Source organism: Macaca nemestrina, chromosome 18 (genome assembly GCF_043159975.1).
Source record: "Macaca nemestrina isolate mMacNem1 chromosome 18, mMacNem.hap1, whole genome shotgun sequence".
Classification (NCBI taxonomy): Eukaryota; Metazoa; Chordata; class Mammalia; order Primates; family Cercopithecidae; genus Macaca; species Macaca nemestrina.
In genome coordinates, this window is record NC_092142.1 from 55,855,770 (window position 1) to 55,874,310 (window position 18,541).

The 18,541-nt window shown below is 40.5% G+C and overlaps 1 protein-coding gene across 3 annotated transcripts in view; it reads left to right on the forward strand.

The window, feature by feature from the left end:
- Positions 1 to 18,541, forward strand: part of LOC105494044 (nucleoporin 93) — a 113,636-nt gene that overhangs the window by 25,587 nt on the left and 69,508 nt on the right. For all 3 annotated transcript variants that reach the window (XM_011762142.3, XM_071084570.1, XM_011762143.3), the window contains one exon: positions 929 to 1,046. In XM_011762142.3, the coding sequence (XP_011760444.1) occupies positions 929 to 1,046 (118 nt within the window). The remainder of the gene's footprint in view (positions 1 to 928; positions 1,047 to 18,541) is intronic.

An 18,541-nucleotide genomic window follows, 5' to 3' on the forward strand; every position in this document is an offset into this window, starting at 1 on the left:
GTTACCTTGCCCCAGGTGGGTAGAAATAAAGCTGACTATTATTATTCCCATTTCTCTTCAAAAGCATTTACTGGTCAGATAACAGCCTTCTATATTATTAGACTGGGCAGCAGAGAGGGAACCTGCAGATGTGCTGAAGATGGTGTTTGGCTTTTGAAGGGAAACCATGGAGAACTGACCTTGAATTCTGGTTTGATTGCTCCTGGGCAAATCATTGATCACCTTGAACCTTTAGTTTCCTTAGCTCATGAATGACGTTTATACTAGGTTACTCCTGAAACTTCTACAATGTTATAGTTCACTATATCCATCTACGGAGGCTGTAAGTGTAGGATGGTGGTTAAGAGTTGTGCTATACAACCCGGGAGGCTGAGGCAGGAGAATCACATGAACCTCAGAGGCGGAGGTTGCAGTGAGCCGAGATCCTGCCACTGCACTCCAGTCTGGACGACAGAGTGAGACTCTGTCTCAAAAAAAAAAAAAAAAAAAAGAGTTGTGCTGCAGAACTAGAAGACCTGCCTCTGCCACTTCCTGACTCTGTGACTTTGGGCAAGCTGGTTAACCTGTTTATACCTTAGTTCTCTCATCCATAAAATGGGGATGAATGATAGCATGTACCTCATGGGTTTCTTTACTATGACATGTTTGGAGCTGTCTAGCCTATGGTAGTAGTATTGTTTTATTCTAGACAAGGCTCTCAAATTCAGGCATGCTTAGAATTTGAATCTGTTACTACAAACTACAGTGTTATGGCTCTTATTCCATGTGATTTCTATGGAAAGATATAAAACAACTATGTAAAAGTGTCTGGACAGTATATAGGAAGTTTTGAATGGAAAATACTCTCCAGTATTTGATGAAGCATATTAGATGTCCTAATCCTACTTTTCCCCTTACTTATGTCTCCCTATTGTGTATCCTCACATAGGTCAGTTCTACTTGGGTCTCGGGGACTTGACATATCCCACATCTCCCAGCGATTGGAGAGTCTGAGTGCAGCCACCACCTTTGAGCCTCTTGAGCCCGTGAAGGACACCGACATTCAGGTAAGGACTGCCAAGTGCAGGTGGAACCCAGAGCATATAACCCAGGCTGAAGACCCTGGCCCTTTATTAACCAGCTGATTAAGGAATTTCAGTTTTCTTTGTTAATTTTCTTCTTCCTCAAATATTAAGAGAACAGTAGATTCAGCTTTGGAGGTATAGTGGAAAACATTGGGTTATTTTCAGAGCTCTCTGTGTAGCTGAATTTAAGAAAGCAATTCCAACCTGCACTTTTTAGATTATTATAATTAGGAGAACAGATTTCTCTTCTTTCCTTGGGTTTAATCCAAGGCTCAGAGACATTAGTCTCAAGTTTCTTTCGCTTTCTTTGCTGGATCTCAAATAATTTTACTATTCGTCTTCCACATTTCTTTTTTACATCTTGCTTGTATTGGTTGGCAAAGAGCTGGGGAAAACTTAGAGTACTATTTACTGAAACCTACTCAATGATTTCCAAGAAGTGTTTGGCTGCATTAGTGGCACCAGGAAATAGTCTAATAGAGCACTCCAGTCTCATTTAACCAAACATGCCACTAGCAATCAATAGCTGTTTTAATCTAATCAGAAACTGACATAAAATTGTTAAGGAAAAAACTCACAGTCTGTTTAGTTTTTGAGGAATTGGAACACTGCATTTGCATTAGTGAAGGGACAGTGGAGCACCATTTTATTTTTTTTATCGTTGATTTACCTGAAAATGAAAGGATGCCTCCTGCGGAGGCAAATTCTAGTAGAAATGGGCAATATTATTTGGGCTCAATTTGAATTAACACTCTTTACCCCAGTACCCTTCCTAAGAACCATTTTAGTCCATCTAATGGCCACATTTCTACTGCATTTATTTGAATTCAGAAACCTAAAACTGTACTTTGAGTTGAGAGTTGAAGAACTATAGATATTTTTCCTATTGCTGCTATGTTCCCAAAGTATGAAAATCCAGTTTTTCCAGTTTTATATGCTAAATCATATTTTCCTGTCAACTTATAATTGCCTTCTCATTTCCATGTAATCTTAAAATGGCATGTATACCTTTTAAACTTTTTTTTAAGTTTTAGCTCCCCTCCCCCATACAACTGGTTGAGGCTATCTATTAACAAATACGTATAACAGGGATGAATAATCACCATATATTTTGGGAGTATTCCTAATAATGTGGAAAGAAATGGCACCTGCTGAAAGGGTTTTTGTTTGTTTTTAATGTTGAAAATACCAAAGAAATTGTTTGTTTGAAAAACAAAGTGTTTTTTACATTTTCTTTGATATTCTTGGAGTAGATATTTTGATTACTCAACAGCATTTTGTGCTGCACTTCATGCATTTCCAGTGATGTGAAACTCCATTTTTTTTACCTTAAGGTATTGACAGGTTTGTAAATGTATTGAGTCATAATGATCATCTCATGTAACCTTGTACTTAATCAAGAATACCCTCCTTCAACACTGCCGTTAGATGGTTTTCTGACAATATATGCTCAGTTACATCAAAGAGAATTTCTTAATTTGCAAAGAGCGCACCAGAGCTTTGGTCCTGTACCACTGAGAAATCTTTGAACTTTGAGATTAAGGATGCTTCCTTTTCAAAAGTTCACCTCTTGGCCAGGCACAGTAGCTCATGCCTCTAATCCCAGCATGGTAGGAGGCTGAGGTGGGAGGATTGTTTGAGCCTAGGAGTTCAAGACCAGCTTGGGCAACATAGTGATACACCCTGTATTTGGCCATTCTTGCATTGCTATAAAGATATACCTGAGACTGGGTAATATATAAAGAAAAGAGGTTGAATTGGCTCATGGTTCTGCAGGCTGTACAAGAAGCACAGCACCAGCATCTGCTTCTGGGGAGGCCTCAGGGAGCTTTTACTCATGGCAAAAGGTGAAGTGGGAGCTTGCACGTCACATGGTAAAAGCAGGAGCTAGAAAGAGTTGGACGGGGTGGCGGGGGGCGGGCAGTGGGTGCCACACACTTTCAAACACCAGATCTTATAAGAACTCACTGTTATAAGGACAGCACCAAGAGGATGGTATTAAACCATTCATGAGAAATCTGCTCCCATGATCCAGTCACCTCCCACCAGGCCCCACCCCCAACATTGGGGATTACAGTTCAACATGAGATTTGGCAGGGACATGTATTCAAACTATGTCACTCTGTCTCTACAAAGATAAAAAATTATCGGGGTATGCTGGCGCATGCCTGTAGTCCCAGCTACAGCGGTAGCCTGAGGTGGGAACATCACTTGAGTCCAGGAGGTTGAGGTTGAGGCTGCAGTGAGTCCTTCCTGTGTGCACCACTGTACTTAAGTCTGGGTGACAGAGCAAGACCCTGTCTCAAAAACAAAAAACAACTCACCTCTTCGTTGTGCTGTTCCAGAATAACTTCAAAAATGCAAAATGGTCAGTCCAAGATAACTTTTGATTAATTAGGAATTGATCATCTAGACCTGAAGTAAGTTTAAGGCTTACTAGTTTTGAAATGAGTTCTCTGTTGACTTCATCTTCTTGCCAGCAAAGGCTTAAAGGAGAAGATTTAGCTTTGGCCTGATCGGGGGAACTCTGTTTTATCAACAGGGATTGGAGGTTTTAAGTTGTATTGTGTGGTTCAATTGACCTGTGCTTAAACTTCTATACACATACCCTTCCCTGACTTCTTGTTTAGTAACCAAGTGTAAGAGCCAAGCCAGCTTGCACTCCTGGCACGGAGTGATCCTCCTCTTAATTCTTCTCATAATGTGTTGGTTATCCAAGAAGAGTAAACTTGGACATTTTCAGTGATTTGTCTTTAGAAAAGCCACATAAACTATTTGATGGACTTTTTTTTCATTTCTTTTAATTGCTTAATTGAGATATAATTCACATACCATAAATCTGATGCACTCTTGTAATTGAACTTCTGTTTTTCAATCAGTACATTTTTTTGAGGTGAGAATGCACCCTAATTCCATGTGCTATCAGTCAGAGTGAAATTATTATGTCAGTTTATAAGCCACTTAAAGTACTGTTCATAAAAAGGAAATGCTGATGCATTCTTTGACAAATACTGTCCAGGACTTTGTACTGTCCATTGTTTGCATTACTTATAAGCTTAAAGGCATTTTGCCATGTATGCATTGTCCTTTTCTATTTGGTAAACATTGATTATATTTCCTTCTGCTTCTAATGGAGCTTGAAATTAATATGGGTTTTTGTTGTTACCATTTCGTTGTTTGTCATAATCAATAATGTTTGTGTGCATTGTGAATGCATTTTTTTTTAAATTGCTGTGACCAGCAGAGGTAGTATATTAAAGAAATGCCACTAAAATATATGTATGGAAGATACTAGTAGAATTTTTTTAATGTTTATTGATTTTATTTTTTGGAAATGGTCATAAAGAAGGCCTACATTTGTGTAATAGAGGTGAAGAGTGGTAACAGGACATGCTGCTAAAAGAGCTGTACTGGATCTTTTCTAAATGACTTTGTAGTGCTTGGGAGTGTGTGTCCTGTCACAGAGATCCACTTGCTCACTTCTGTCTTTGGAGAAATAAATATTGAGGGCATATTGCACATCTTTACTGTGATCTGAACAGACCTAATGTATCATGGATAATGTATTATATAATAATAAAGTGCAAATGTACATAGTTCAGTTATATTCTGGGCTTTTTCACTAGATTGCATGTATATTTCAAGAAGTCTGTGCAGAAATAGCCTGAGTTGGCCATGAAAATGGGAGGTGCAGTTTCTCAGCATTAGGCTATAATATTTTTCAATGGCATTAGACTTTCAAAATAACTAAGAGTGGAATTGGAATGTTTCTAACATAAAGAAATGATAAAACACTTGAGGTGAAGGATATCCTGATTGCCGATTTGATCATTACACATTGTATGCTTGTATCAGAGTATCATGTATACAACATGAATAAATATAATTATGATGTATCCCTAATAATTAAAAATATTTTTAATGGCATTAGACCATTGTAGAGCAATAATAAATAATTGCCAAACTTTATTAAATTCCTAGGGATGCTGTAACAAAGTACTGCAAACTTGGTGGCCTAAAACAACAGAAGTTTATTCTGTCACAGTTCTGGAATCCTGAATTTTGAAATCAAGGTATTGGCAGCACCACATTCTCTCCATAGGCTCTAGGGGAGACTCCTTTCTCTTCTGGCTTCTGACTGGCTCCCGACATTCCTTGGCTTATGGCAGCATAACTTCAGTCTCTTCCTCCGTCTTCACAGAGTTCTTCCTTGTGTGTGTCAGGTCTACCTTTCATGTCATATAAGGACACCAGTCATTGGATTTAGGACCCACCGTAAATCCAGGATAATCTCTTCTTGAGATCCTTAATTACATTTGCAAACACCCTATTTCCAAGTAAGGTCACATTTACAAGGACCAGAGGTTGGGACCTGGATATATCTTTTTGTGGGACACACACTTCAACCCACTGTACTTATAGTGCCAGAAATTTTAAAACTGTTACTGTAAAGAATGAAGCATCTTCAAATCTAACTCCATTTCACATCCATGGGCAGTATTGGGAGAAGATATCCATTGCTAGTCGTTCAGTACTGCAGGTCCCAACTAAGTCTCTCTTGTCATCCTCATCATTCTCTTTTGAGCCTTTGGGAAATGAGGGTGACTACTTATCTCTGATTTCAGAATTTAATAGTAGTTACTCTTTCTAAACATGTTAACAGTCTGTAATGTATTTGAGAGGTGTATCTAGAGACATTTTTCAACTAGAAACTCTCTGCTTCTTAAAGTATTAAATATGTAGTTTTTAAGGTAAGTATAGATGGCATTAAGTTTTGGCATTTTTCCAAGGTAGAAGGAACTGCTTGTGTGTGTATATATATGTAAATACCCAACCCATTCTTTTTTCTTTTATAACTTATATCTTTGCTCACTGCCTTCACTTGTCCTGGAACATCCAAGCCCTAATTTCAGTCTAAGACCCTAAGGCTTTCCTTAGATGTCACCTCTTCCCTAGTCTTAATAGACCTGTCTTCCCCACAGCCTCCAAATATAGTATATTGGCTTCCATGCTTAGGAAAAGACAAAACTTTCTGAATGCTTCCTTACAAAATAAATAGAAATCTAGATTATGTTGTTGGAATTGACTTAGCAGCCAATTCTAATCTTAGTTAAGTGAAAATTCAGCTCCTTCTACCACCGCCCTCCCCCCCAAAAAAAAGACTCTGTTCTGAAGGTCTTCATAATCTGCCTAAATCTCCAGATGGAAATCTGTCCTATATGAGTAAAGAGGAAAAGAAGTGATAAACAGGATAAAATACCTTAAAAAAATTAGAGTCAGGGAAACTGATCTACCATATGTAAGACTAAAGGTGTGATAATTGACTGTTAAAAACTTGTTTTGCTTGCCACACACTGTGTCTATAACATATTCATTATTTTCTTCCTTTTTCTGTCCTTGGAAATGTAGAATATGCTGAAACCACTTTTAGTTTGTCTTTTAAATAGTAAAATAGTAATAGTAAGAAGAAACTAACTGGCTTTGGTAAGTATAAAAATGAATCAATGGCTGGGTGCGGTGGCCCGCACCTGTAATCCCAGCACTTTGGGAGGCTCAGGCAGGCAGATCACTTGAGGTTAGGAGTTCAAGATCAACCTGGTCAACATGGTGAAACCCGTCTCTACTGAAAATACAAAAATTAGCTGGACTTGTTGGCGCACGCCTGTAATCCCAGCTACTTGGGAGGTTAAGACAGGAGAATCACTTGACCTGAGAGGTGGAGGTTGTGGTGAGCTGAGATGGCACCACTGCACTCCAGCCTGGCCGACAGAGAGAGACTGTCTCAAAAAATAAATAAAATTTAAAAATGAATCAATAGTGTTGTAACCCCTTATCACCTGAATTATTTTTATAGTCTATCTTTCAGTTTTCTATCTTCTGCTCCTTAAATGCAGCTATATATAACAGCAAAGAGGAAAAGTAGTTGCTCACTAATTGGGTGTTTGTAGTACTGGCAAGTTGTTGGTTGGGAACAGGTTGCAGAAATCCTGTGGCAGTTTGTTGGAAAGAGGGTCAGATTTGCCTAGAATGATTAGTATGCTAATAGCTTTTCAGGAATTACTGGCAAAATATTAATATTGAAGAAAAAGTGCAGTAAAATTTCCTTAGCTTGAATCAGTTAAGGGAAAGTACAGTCTGAATGGGTAAACAGTATCTTAATTCTAAGACTGAAAGAAATGCAGTTGTCATTTTCATCTGTTTCTGAAACTGAAACTGCTAAGTATGTTTACCAAAGAAAAGTATTATTACCAGACCTGCTTTAGCAAATCTAAGGAAGAGATGAAGTTCTTAAGAGTTGCATCTGTTTGCGTACTGATGATTTGTGTAACGATTCTGAGAGATGGTTTAAGTAGGCAGAACATCCCTGTCTTCCATCTTGTTTCTGTTCTTAATATGCCTGAGTAGGCTCTTCTGCACAAAATGGTGATCTAGCCCAAATTGGATGATTTTGAACCGATGAACTGTGGACCCTGAAGGAATGAGACTTTACTCTCTAAATATTTTCACATAATATACAAATATAAGGGACTATTCCATGGAATTTAATGGTGTGAAGGCTTTTAGTTAAGCATTTGTGTTTATTGATCTCCTTTGTTATATTCCTCTTGTTCCTAAGAGAATGAACAGGATGTTCATGATACCCTTTCTTTTGAGTTTTTAGAGGGATTTAATGGATATTTGAACCTTGGTCTTTCTCAGCTTATGACAGCTGCCCATCCTGGACTTAAAACAACCTATAGTTAATGCTCCTGGGCTCAGAAGGAGTGATGAATCTGATAATCATCATATCCAAAGTCTGTTAGTTGGAGAGAAATCCTTTGCTGGAACACTGGGTACATTTTAGGCCAAGATTTGGGTGTAGTGACTGAATTGCATGTAGAAAAGACATTACATCTTACTGTGCCGTGTTCTGGTTCAGGGACAATAAGTGGTGCCAAGCTTTGTCCCCTATGTGAACACAGTGGTGTCTACATCACACCTACTTAATAAACATATTTGCTGTTCCTTGTCATTAAACCCTGACCCAGTATAAATCTTAGAGTTGGTAAAAAACCAGTAAACCTGTAAAAAAAAGAAAAAAAAAAAGTGTCTTCACAGAGGCAGGCTAATGTGGCATCCTCATTCGTGTTTATAATTAGGTAGCGTAATGCTGATCACAGTGGTAAGAAATTGAAACGATTTAATTTTTCTGCCTGTCCATGATAAGGGAAAAGGTAGGCATTGTGGTCTGGTGGCAAAGTGTGCAATTACATTAAAGTATTCTGTGAATGGAATTAAAAATGGTAACTTTGGAATAAAAATGGGTCTGGGGAAAATGTGAAAAACTGCTTTTATGTGAGCCAGGGAGATAAGATTTCAGCCTTTTTATTTATCCATTCACACTTACTCCTGAATGCAGAGCTTTCAGAATAAGCAAGTAAATGGATGCTGAATGCATTCTGAACGAGCAGGAAATGACAGGCTTTTTTGTCTTCTAGGAGGTTTCTTATATCCTGTAGTGAGCAAGAGAATATCAATTACCAACTTAAAGAAGAAAGAAGTTGGAATGGTTCTCTTAAGAGTATTTTGGAACAAGCCCCATGGCTAAAATATTTATCTGACATTTTAATAGAAGACTTCAGATATTGACCAGGCTCTGGTGCCTTTGAACTGGAGTTGAGTCGTCCCCTCCCTCCTTCACCAGCTGTCTCTTAACCTGCCGATATACACTGATGCCCCAGCACTCTGGAGATGAGAAACATAGATTGACATCTTCAGTCTGGCATCTATAAATTGCTTGGTTGCAGGAACCAGAAATGGGCATGTCTTTTTATCTGCTGAACTACTTGATACTGGAGTAGTTGTGATTTAAATGGTGATTAAAGCCTTGTCAAATATTGAATGTTTTACTGTAGATCAGTCTGTTTTTCTCAGATGGCAGCCCTTTACCCAGTGTGCCACTTTGATCTGCTTGCCACAGCACCTTGTGATCTCTTATTTCTGTTTTGGAATGTTCGATCCAAAGCTGTGCAGGCCTGCAGCCTGATGTGGCAGTTGGCAAACTGAGGCTTCTCAGTTACAAAACTTTGGGGCCCAGGTTGTTGGTGTCTCACTAAAAATCCATGATCTGCGGTGGAACTGAGAGAGGGGATTACATGGAGGGGAGACCCTTGGCTTTATTTCTTTTTGTTTGTTTGTTTGGTGGAGACCAGGAAAAGAAGCTGGGAGGTAAGACGGGCAACATCCCCTACTGACAAGACCTAGACTTATAATTTTCTTTTTTTTCCCCAGGGTATCGAGCTTAGGCAGCAAGGCATGCCTAATTCTTCTTTTTCTTTTTTTAAATTTATACTTTAAGTTCTAGGGGACATGTGCACAACATGCAGGTTTGTTACATATGTATATAATGTGCCATGTTGGTGTGCTGCACCCATTAACTCATCATTTACATTAGGTATATCTCCTGATGCTATCCCTCACCCCTACCCCCTCCCCACAATAGGAGCCGGTGTGTGATGTTCCCCTTCCTGTGTCCAAGTGATCTCATTGTTCAGTTCCCACCTATGGGTGAGAACACGCGACTTAGCATTTTCTTTTGCTGCAGTGTTCTAAGAACCAGTGTGTATTGCTATGTTTTAAAACATCTTTCCATTTCACAGATGCTCAGCTTCCATCTTGCACTTCAGATATGGAGAGGCTGAATGTGTTCCCCAAGCCCAGGTTGCTGGCAGCCATGCTGGGACTAAGGCCCTTGATTCTGACAGCTGCTGGTCTGCAGCGATCACAAGATCAACAGTGGTGCACGCACCACTTTAATTATTCTGGAGGACAGAAGGGCCAGTCCTTGCCTCTCACTGTGGAGTGGCTGTGAGGCTGAGATGCCATCAGCAAAATCCTGCCTGTGCTTTCCAGAAAGCTGCAGCACTTGAAGCATTGCAGCAGAATCTGCTGAGCAGGGCTGGGCATGACACAGCTGCCAATAAATTATTCAGAAAGAACCCTTGTCTTATAAGACATATTTGCAATGAAGACTAGGCTATTTGTTTAATTTATAAAACAAAAGGGACGGAGGGTTAGGTCAGCAGAATGTAAGTGGGAGTGTGGATTTACTTGCTGATTTTTAAAAATTACTGACTAATTTGGTTTACTTATTTGAATGGGATGAACAAAAGGATATGGGGGAGAGTTTCTTCCACTCCTCCCTTTTCTTTAAAAAAAATAGTCTATTTTAAAATGCTGTTGCTATCTTAGGGACAGGTAGAAACAGCCATGGAAGGTTATATGATATGCTTGATTTGCTCAAGGTACCAGAATACACTAGTATGATATTCCCTGGGAGTTTTCTCTCCTCTTCTAGTAGGTTCTGTCACTTTCACAGTGCACATCAATCTGTCTCAACAGGAGTACCAGTCTCTAAATGAGCAGGGCCTGGCGGACCCTTGAAAGTTTATGGGCATTTACAGGATCATTTAATTCTGTAATGAGGTCCTAAACTGCCCCAGATGTCTTAGCATTGAATGAATATGGTGGTGGGTGTTATTCATTCAAAAGGTGCTTTTACTGAATCAGTGCTTCTCAAACCAGTTTTTTTTCTTCACTTTGCCTCAGACTGAGAGATACTTTTATAAAATATAACAAAAATGAATTACTAGGAAAAAAAGACATGCAAAATACAAGCCCTCTTTAAAATTGGATTTGATAGCTATAAAATTACTCAGTTTGCTATAAAAATCTCTAAATCCTTATTGTCGGTTTTTGCACTTAACTGCTGCAGACTGGGAGCAAACCATTTGCGGACCGGTGCGCCTTTGACCATATTTTGGGTACCACAAGTTTAAATAGTTGTGTTTTTCTCTCCTTCCTTCTTCCTTCCCTGTTTCTCACCATTGCAGTGAAACATAATACCAGAGACACATTAAATTCTTGTCTTTTGGCCAGGCGCAGTGGCTCATGCCTGTAATCCCAGCACTTTGGGAGGCTGAGGTGGGCGGATCACTTGAGGTCAGAAGTTTGAGACCAGCCTGACCAACATGGAGAAACCCCATCTCTACTAAAAATACAAAATTAGCTGGGTGTGGTGGTGCATGCCTGTATTCCTAGCTACTCGGGAGACTGAGGCAGGAGAATTGCTTGAACGCGGGAGGCAGAGGTTGCAGTGAGCCAAGATTGCGCCATTGCACTCCAGCCTGGGTGACAGGTGCAAAACTCTGTCTCAAAAAAAAAAAAAATTTTTTTTTTTTTTGGCCAGGTGCGGTGGCTCCCAGCACTTTGGGAGGCCGAGGCGGGCGGATCACGAGGTCAGGAGATCGAGACCATCCTGGCTAACATGGTGAAACCCCGTCTCTACTAAAAAATACAAAAGATTAGCTGGGCGTGGTGGTGGGCGCCTGTAGTCCCAGCTACTCAGGAGGCTGAGGCAGGAGAATGGTGTGAACCTGGGAGGGGGAGCTTGCAGTGAGCCGAGATGTGCCACTGCACTCTAGTCTGGGTGACAGAGCAAGACTCCATCTCAAAAAAAAAAAAAAAAAAAAATTGACTTTTGTTTTACCCTAGCTAACATCAGGGAGGAAAAGCCAAGGTTTATTGAACATTTATTATGTTCAGATGCTGTGCTAAGCACTTCCTAGGCTTGCTCATTTAATCTTCCCAGCAACCCTCTGAGGTGGATACTTATTGTTAACCCCATGTCACAGATGAGAAAGCTAAGGCTTGCAGAGGCTAGGTATGCCAGACCAGAGCTCCAGTCTGTTGATTTGAGTCTAATTCTGTGCTCTTAGCTGCCTAGGCTTTAAATTTCATTTGTAGACTAAGACTGTTTTCGTAAAGGAGTGAATTTTTTCAGAATGTATTAGGAGGAGGAAAGTTAGTGAAAGTATAAAATAGAAGTGTAATTGATCTTTCATTTAGAGCAAAATAAAGAGAAGAAAGCCCACAGTGCCGGAGAAAAGTATACCATCTTTTGAATGGATGTGGTAGGCATAGCTCTTATTTACACAAGCTTAGTAGTAAAATAACAGTGATTGAGGGAGAAGCCAGAACATACTTTCTCAACCCTGATGTGAACTCTTGCGGAGTGTTGGGAGGTGGTGGTTGAGGGGCATTCACTTTGCAGAAAGACCAAACCTATTTCATCCGTTTATCTCCAGGTGCTTGCTTTTTTTTTTGCCATAGTTTTCTGCTTGCTGAGCTGTCAATTTAATTTACTGTCTAAAACTCAGCCTATTATTTTTCAGGTTTGCTGCCCTACAGGTACACTGTAAAGGATTTCTGTGAAATCCTGGAGCAGCTTAGTTTCAAAATGCCAAAGCTTTGTGCTTTTGAAAATAGGTTGTGTTCAGCTTCTTGCTTGATCATCTTTGTTTTGTTTTGCTTCTGAAGCTGAACTCGAGTTAGAAGCATGATGCTAGAAGCAATTTAAAGGGCACATCAAGTTTTTACTGTAATACTGAACTATTGATTGTTGACTTATTTGTAGGTTTAATGCAAACCCATTTCCTTACTTAGCGTCTGACTGGCCATTAAGCCCTGGCAGTGTGCCGGAATGTTGAAATCTTGTATTGCATAATATGATTTGTCTGTCTAAGGGTATTATGTGTATTTGGTTTTAAAGACACAAAGCCCTCAACTTTGTGTGTATATTCCAGGGTACAAGACAGATTTCTGTACAGCAAAATGCTTCACGTCTAAGAGTGTAAAAGTGAGGAATTGACTTTCAGCTGAACATTAACACCTGATGTCTTCAAACTGGTACTCTTTGGGCTATCTGGCTTTTATAAACAAACACAATCTAGCATAACAGAATCTAGCATAACCGAATCAGGAAGAGAAGCCTAAGCAGGGAAGGGAGAAGGGGTGTCAATGAGTATGGAAGAGTAGGTGACAATTAGGTTTGCCTGGTTCCACTCTGCTGGCGTGGAGTTGAAATTAGAATCTAGGTAAAGATCTGGTGTAGTGTCCTGTTCATGGAGAGAGCTGGCCAGGGGCTCAGGAGTGGTTAGAGAAGTCATCATTGGTCACAAAAAACTTTCACTATCTTCTTTCACAGCCTGGGCATCTTTTGACTGGAATAAAAGATGTGTTTTCACCCCTCGAGTTAAGGCTGAGGGAGTGAGATGACAAAAACATTAAATCTGTGACTTTGAGAGCAAATGAGAACCAAATGGCTTTAAGCAGGAAAAATTGACTTCCCCCATCCCCACCAATCACAAAAATAAGATGGGCTTAATTCAGAAAATTTGGAAAATGGCTCCATAGTCACTTTCTTGACTGCTGTACTCCCCCTTGAAATTGTTAGAACAGGTACCATTTGGGGAGTGTTGAACTTTTTAAACCAGATACTTGAAACAGTAGAACATCTGCTGTTTGAAATGACAAGGAAAATTGATAATAGAGAAGTGAGGGACTGGTACATGAAGTGTGTGTTAGAAATAGACTGTAAAAGTGGCCCTCATAGGCCGGGCGCGGTGGCTCACGCCTGTAATCCCAGCACTTTGGGAGGCCAAGACGGGTGGATCACGAGGTGAGAAGATCGAGACCATCCTGGCTAACACAGTGAAACCCAATCTCTAGTGAAAAATAAAAATTAAAATGTGGACCTCGTAGCTCAAAATTGGTCAATTCCTATAAATGGATACAGTGTCTTTTCCTTTATTCTGTAATGGAAAGCTTCCTTATGTGCAAAAAGGGATCAGAGATGTGCTGATTTGATAGACAACCCTTACATCATTTCATTATCCCCTCAAACTATTTGGAAGGCTGGTTATTGAGAAGTTCTGTGACTTTGTCCTAATTTGGAAGATTTAGGGGGAAGTAATAGGCCTGGAACTTTGTATAAACTTTGAGGGACACATCACAGTAATCTTTTCATTTGTATAATACTTTTCAGTGGGCTTTGTCATTCTCTTGTTCCACACTGCAGTGTATAAGATGGATTGATTGAGTGTTGGCATCATCTTTATTTAAAAGGGGAAGAAATTGAGACTAAGATAGATTAGTTACTATAAAAGGTGGAATTTGAACCCAAATAATTCCTTTTTTTTTTTTTTATTTGTGAGACGGAGTCTCACTCTGTCGCCCAGGCTGGAGTGCAGTGGCGCAATCTCGGCTCACTGCAAGCTCCGCCCCCCGGGTTCACGCCATTCTCCTGCCTCAGCCTCCGGTGTAGCTGGGACTACAGGCGCCCGCCAGCACGCCCGGCTAATTTTTTTTTTTTGTATTTTTTTTTTTTAGTAGAGACGGGGTCTCACCGTGTTAGCCAGGATGGTCTCGATCTCCTGACCTTGTGATCCACCCGTCTCGGCCTCCCGAAGTGCTAGGATTACAGGCTTGAGCCACCGCGCCCGGCCCCAAATAATTCTTTATACCTTGCTTGTCCTGTAGTCTTACTTTTCTTTTTTTTTTTTTTTTTTTTTTTTTGAGACGGAGTCTCGCTTTGTCGCCCAGGCTGGAGTGCAGTGGCCGGATCTCAGCTCACTGCAAGCTCCGCCTCCCGGGTTTACGCCATTCTCCTGCCTCAGCCTCCCGAGTAGCTGGGACTACAGGCGCCCACCACCTCGCCCGGCTAGTTTTTTGTATTTTTAGTAGAGACGGGGTTTCACCATATTAGCCAGGATGGTCTCGATCTCCTGACCTCGTGATCCGCCCGTCTCAGCCTCCCAAAGTGCTGGGATTACAGGCTTGGGCCACCGCGCCCGGCCATGTTACTTTTCTTATGCCTTGCTGAGGAAGGTGTCAAGTGATTGATTCGTTGGGTAAATGCCATATTATTCTTTTCTGCAAAGACACTAAGCCAGTTCTTTCACCACTGGTCGAATTGCGTAATGGTTTGTCCCTGCCTTTCCTCTGACTATTTCTCACCTGTTTTCTATGGAATGACATTTCCATTTATTCCCTCCAGCATGAAAGACTTGCTGGTTAACTAAATTAGGGATGGGAATGCTACTTAGAAGAGTAATTTGGCATGATTGGCTTCTGTGGACTATACACTGAGTGGTGATAAACCTCATTTTTTCCATCTGAGATATACTTTGGAACAAAAAGTGATACTGATGTTTGTTGATACTGCTGACATAAGTTTACTGCTGTTTTCCTTTATGTGAAGTGGTGCTGGGTTTATGCTGTCTGAGTAGGTCATTGCTGCCAAGCAAATGAAAAGTAGCAAACTGAAACAAATGCCATATTTGGAACTTTAGGTGGACTGGAAGGAATGTCAGGGGTTTTAGAGCAGATTGAAGGAAATATTTCTTTGTTTTGTTTTTGTTTTTGCCATTATATTGCTTTCTGCTTTACGCTGGATACCGCCTGCTCTGTTCCCTTCCCTTTCTCATTCTTTTTTAGTCTTTTCTCCTTTCTTCCTTTCACTTTTGCTTTCCTTCTGTCCTTTGCATCCCCCTCTCTGCCACCTGTCCCCTTGCCTCAGCCTTTTTAGACTGGCTGTCAGCAGGAGCTGCCATTGCTAATGGGAGTGTACCAGATGCCTCAGTGGTATTGAGGGCAAAAGAAGGGTAGAGAACATGGTTGGGTAGAATTTTTTCTCATATTTCTGAAAGTGTGAGCTGTACAAACATGGCTGTTAGAATGGCTCCCACAGCTTGGCAGTATGCACCCACCAAAGCTATCTTCCTGTGCAATGAGCACAATTGGAGAGAGAGATTGGACTCCAGATTCTTTATACCTTGTCCTGTTGTCTTACTTTTCTTATGCCTTGCTGAGGAGGGCGTCAAGTGATGGATTCGTTGGGTAAATGCCATATTATTCTTTTCTGCAAAGACACTAAGCCAGTTCTTTCACCACTGGTTGAATTTCTTAATGTTTTGTCCCTGCCTTTCCTCTGACCATTTCTTACCTGTTTTCTATGGAATGACATTTCCCCATCGGGGGCCCGGAAGCTCTATGGGAGCCTAACCTTGCTCTCCATCAGAGGTGGGCCTCTTCCTTGTTTCTCCACTGCCCTACATACTCTCATTACTTGTGTTTTCTGCATTGGCAAACCCCAAATAAATGGAATTTAGTTTTATTTGTCTAGCCAGTTTGCTCATGTTCTGCTCTTATAATACGTACCCTGAAGTGCATTTCCTTACTCCGGCCGTTGCCTGAAGCCTCTGCTAATTTTCTACCCTTGTTTTTTAGTGTCTGACTCAGCTTGGTATTGAGGGCCTGTAAGAGTTTTCTGTTACAGTACTGTGATATTGCGAAATATGTATTTGGTCTTGGACCCTGTTTCCTCCAGCCTGCTGGGAAGGGAGAGGAGCTGAAGGTTACGTTGATCACCAGTGGAATCAGGCATGCCTACATAAGGAAGCCTCCATAAAAACCCAAAAGGAAGTCTTCTGTGTTGATTGTCATTGTGTTGTGAGAGCAGAGGAGACACAGTTTGAATTGGTTTGTCCTTACAAGTACTTAGTAAGCCGAGGTTTGAGGTGAGAGTTACAACTTATTTATTATTAGAGGATTGATTACATATTAAAGCCAATTCTAAGTAGAGGGAGAACAGGGAAAGAAGACATTTGGTTGTATTTCTTGTGTTTCGGAAATGAAGTTGTAAATTAATCTACCTCCCAACCTCATATATGCTTTTCACCATTTGTTAATTATTCATTCTACTTTCTTTTTTGAGGATGGGGCAGTGTTATGCGATGGGGTTTATTTTGAAGCAACAAGTGTATTGCAGAGCCTTTTAGGCATCTAGGCTTTTCCTTGAGGGTTAGGAAGGGGAAGGAGCCACTGATCTCATCTCTAGCTCAGATTGGGTTTAATTTATTCCTCCATTCCTCTCCTGCCCTGAACACCTTTGGCAACCAGAAAAAAGCCTTTTGATCAGTGATTCTAGAGTGTGGCGCTCAGACTGGTAGCATCAGCATCACCTGGAAACTTTTAAGAAATGTGATTCTCAGGCTCCTCCCCAGACCTGTTGAATCCAAATCTCTGAGGGTGCAACCCAGAGTCTGTGTTTTAACAAGTACTCCAGCTTGAGATCTACTGAATTAAGTGATAACAGAAGTCTGGTGTAGGTAAACCTACTTTTCTAGGTGTCTCTGCCAACTTTTAAACTCAGTCCACCTGTGGACTAATACTGATTTTTTTTTTTCACTAAACAAACTGTAAACAAAGCAGCCTGCAAAGCAGTGTATTTATCTTTTAAGTGTTTGAGTCCATAAAAAATTTATAACCACCTTTGTTTTTATCTTTGCTTCATCAAGGACATAGTGTTCAATATAATATATGTTTAAAACATATATATTTTAAAACTTACAACTTATAATTTGTCAGTTATAATTGTTTACATCATAGAGGTATTGAATCTGATATTAAGGCTGTAGCTCAAAATATACTACCTAAAAAGTAGTCAAAGCCCAGAGGAGAATAAAGAAGAGAGGGAGACATGGGAAAGGGAAGTGGGAGGATTAATAATCCCATCTTAGTTAATCATCATTACCCTCTCTGATTGCTGTGAGCGGATGTGCTGTTGCTTCTGCAAATGTTAATAATTCATGGATGGACTATGCCAAAAGAAGGCCTTAAATCTGGTCTCTCAGCAGATTAAATACACCGTCTGCCATCAGTAGGAGCCAGGAGAGATGAAAGATGGACTTGTTGTTTTTATTCATTAACCTGATTTCTCTACCTTTCTCCCAACTTCTCTCATTCTCATCTTGTTCACCTTTTCATTTGCTTCTCTCTGTGTGCCCCCCACACCCACCATTAAATGTGTGCTAGGGATTTTGGGTCTACTGTTAATGACATTAGATTTTACTTTTCCTTAGCTGCTAGTAACAACAGATGCCATGAGAGAAAGCAGAGAAGCAGAATAAGTATTTCTTTGGAAATGTCTAAATCAGTCTGCATATTTGAAAAATGTATTAAAATGTGCTGCCTGTGTTTTAGAAATCATTTGAAATGGCTTCCCTTGGCTTTGAAGAGAATCCTATTGTATAGATAGTTGAAGATACATGCAGTGCTCTTACTTTATCCTGGTCTGGTGTTATTTTCTCATTTCGCAGATGAAGAAACTGAGGCATGAGGTGAATGATTTGGTTACCTAGAACCCAGTTGTTCTGACTCTATTTTCAGTATGCTTTCCACTGGACTTGATCACTGCTTGATTTTAGAATTCATATGTGGGTGGTCCTGTCAGTCACCAGATTAAGTTTTATTTTGTTTTGTTTTGTTTTTGAGACAGGGTCTCTCTCTGTTGTCCAGGCTGGAGTGCAGTGGTGTGATCTGGGCTTATTGCAGTCTCCACCTCCCAGGGTCAAGTGATCCTCCCACCTCAACCTCCCGAGTAGCTGGGACCACAGGGGCATGCCACCATGCCTGGCTAATTTGTTGTGTTTTTTCTAGAGACGGGGTTTCACCATATTGCCCAGGTTGGTCTCAAACTCCTGAGCTCAAGCAATCCACCTACCTTGGCCTCCTAAAGTGCAGAGATCACAGGTGTGAGCCACCACACCCAGCCCAAATTAAGTTCTAATAATGTGTAGGTAGCTTCATAGGAACAC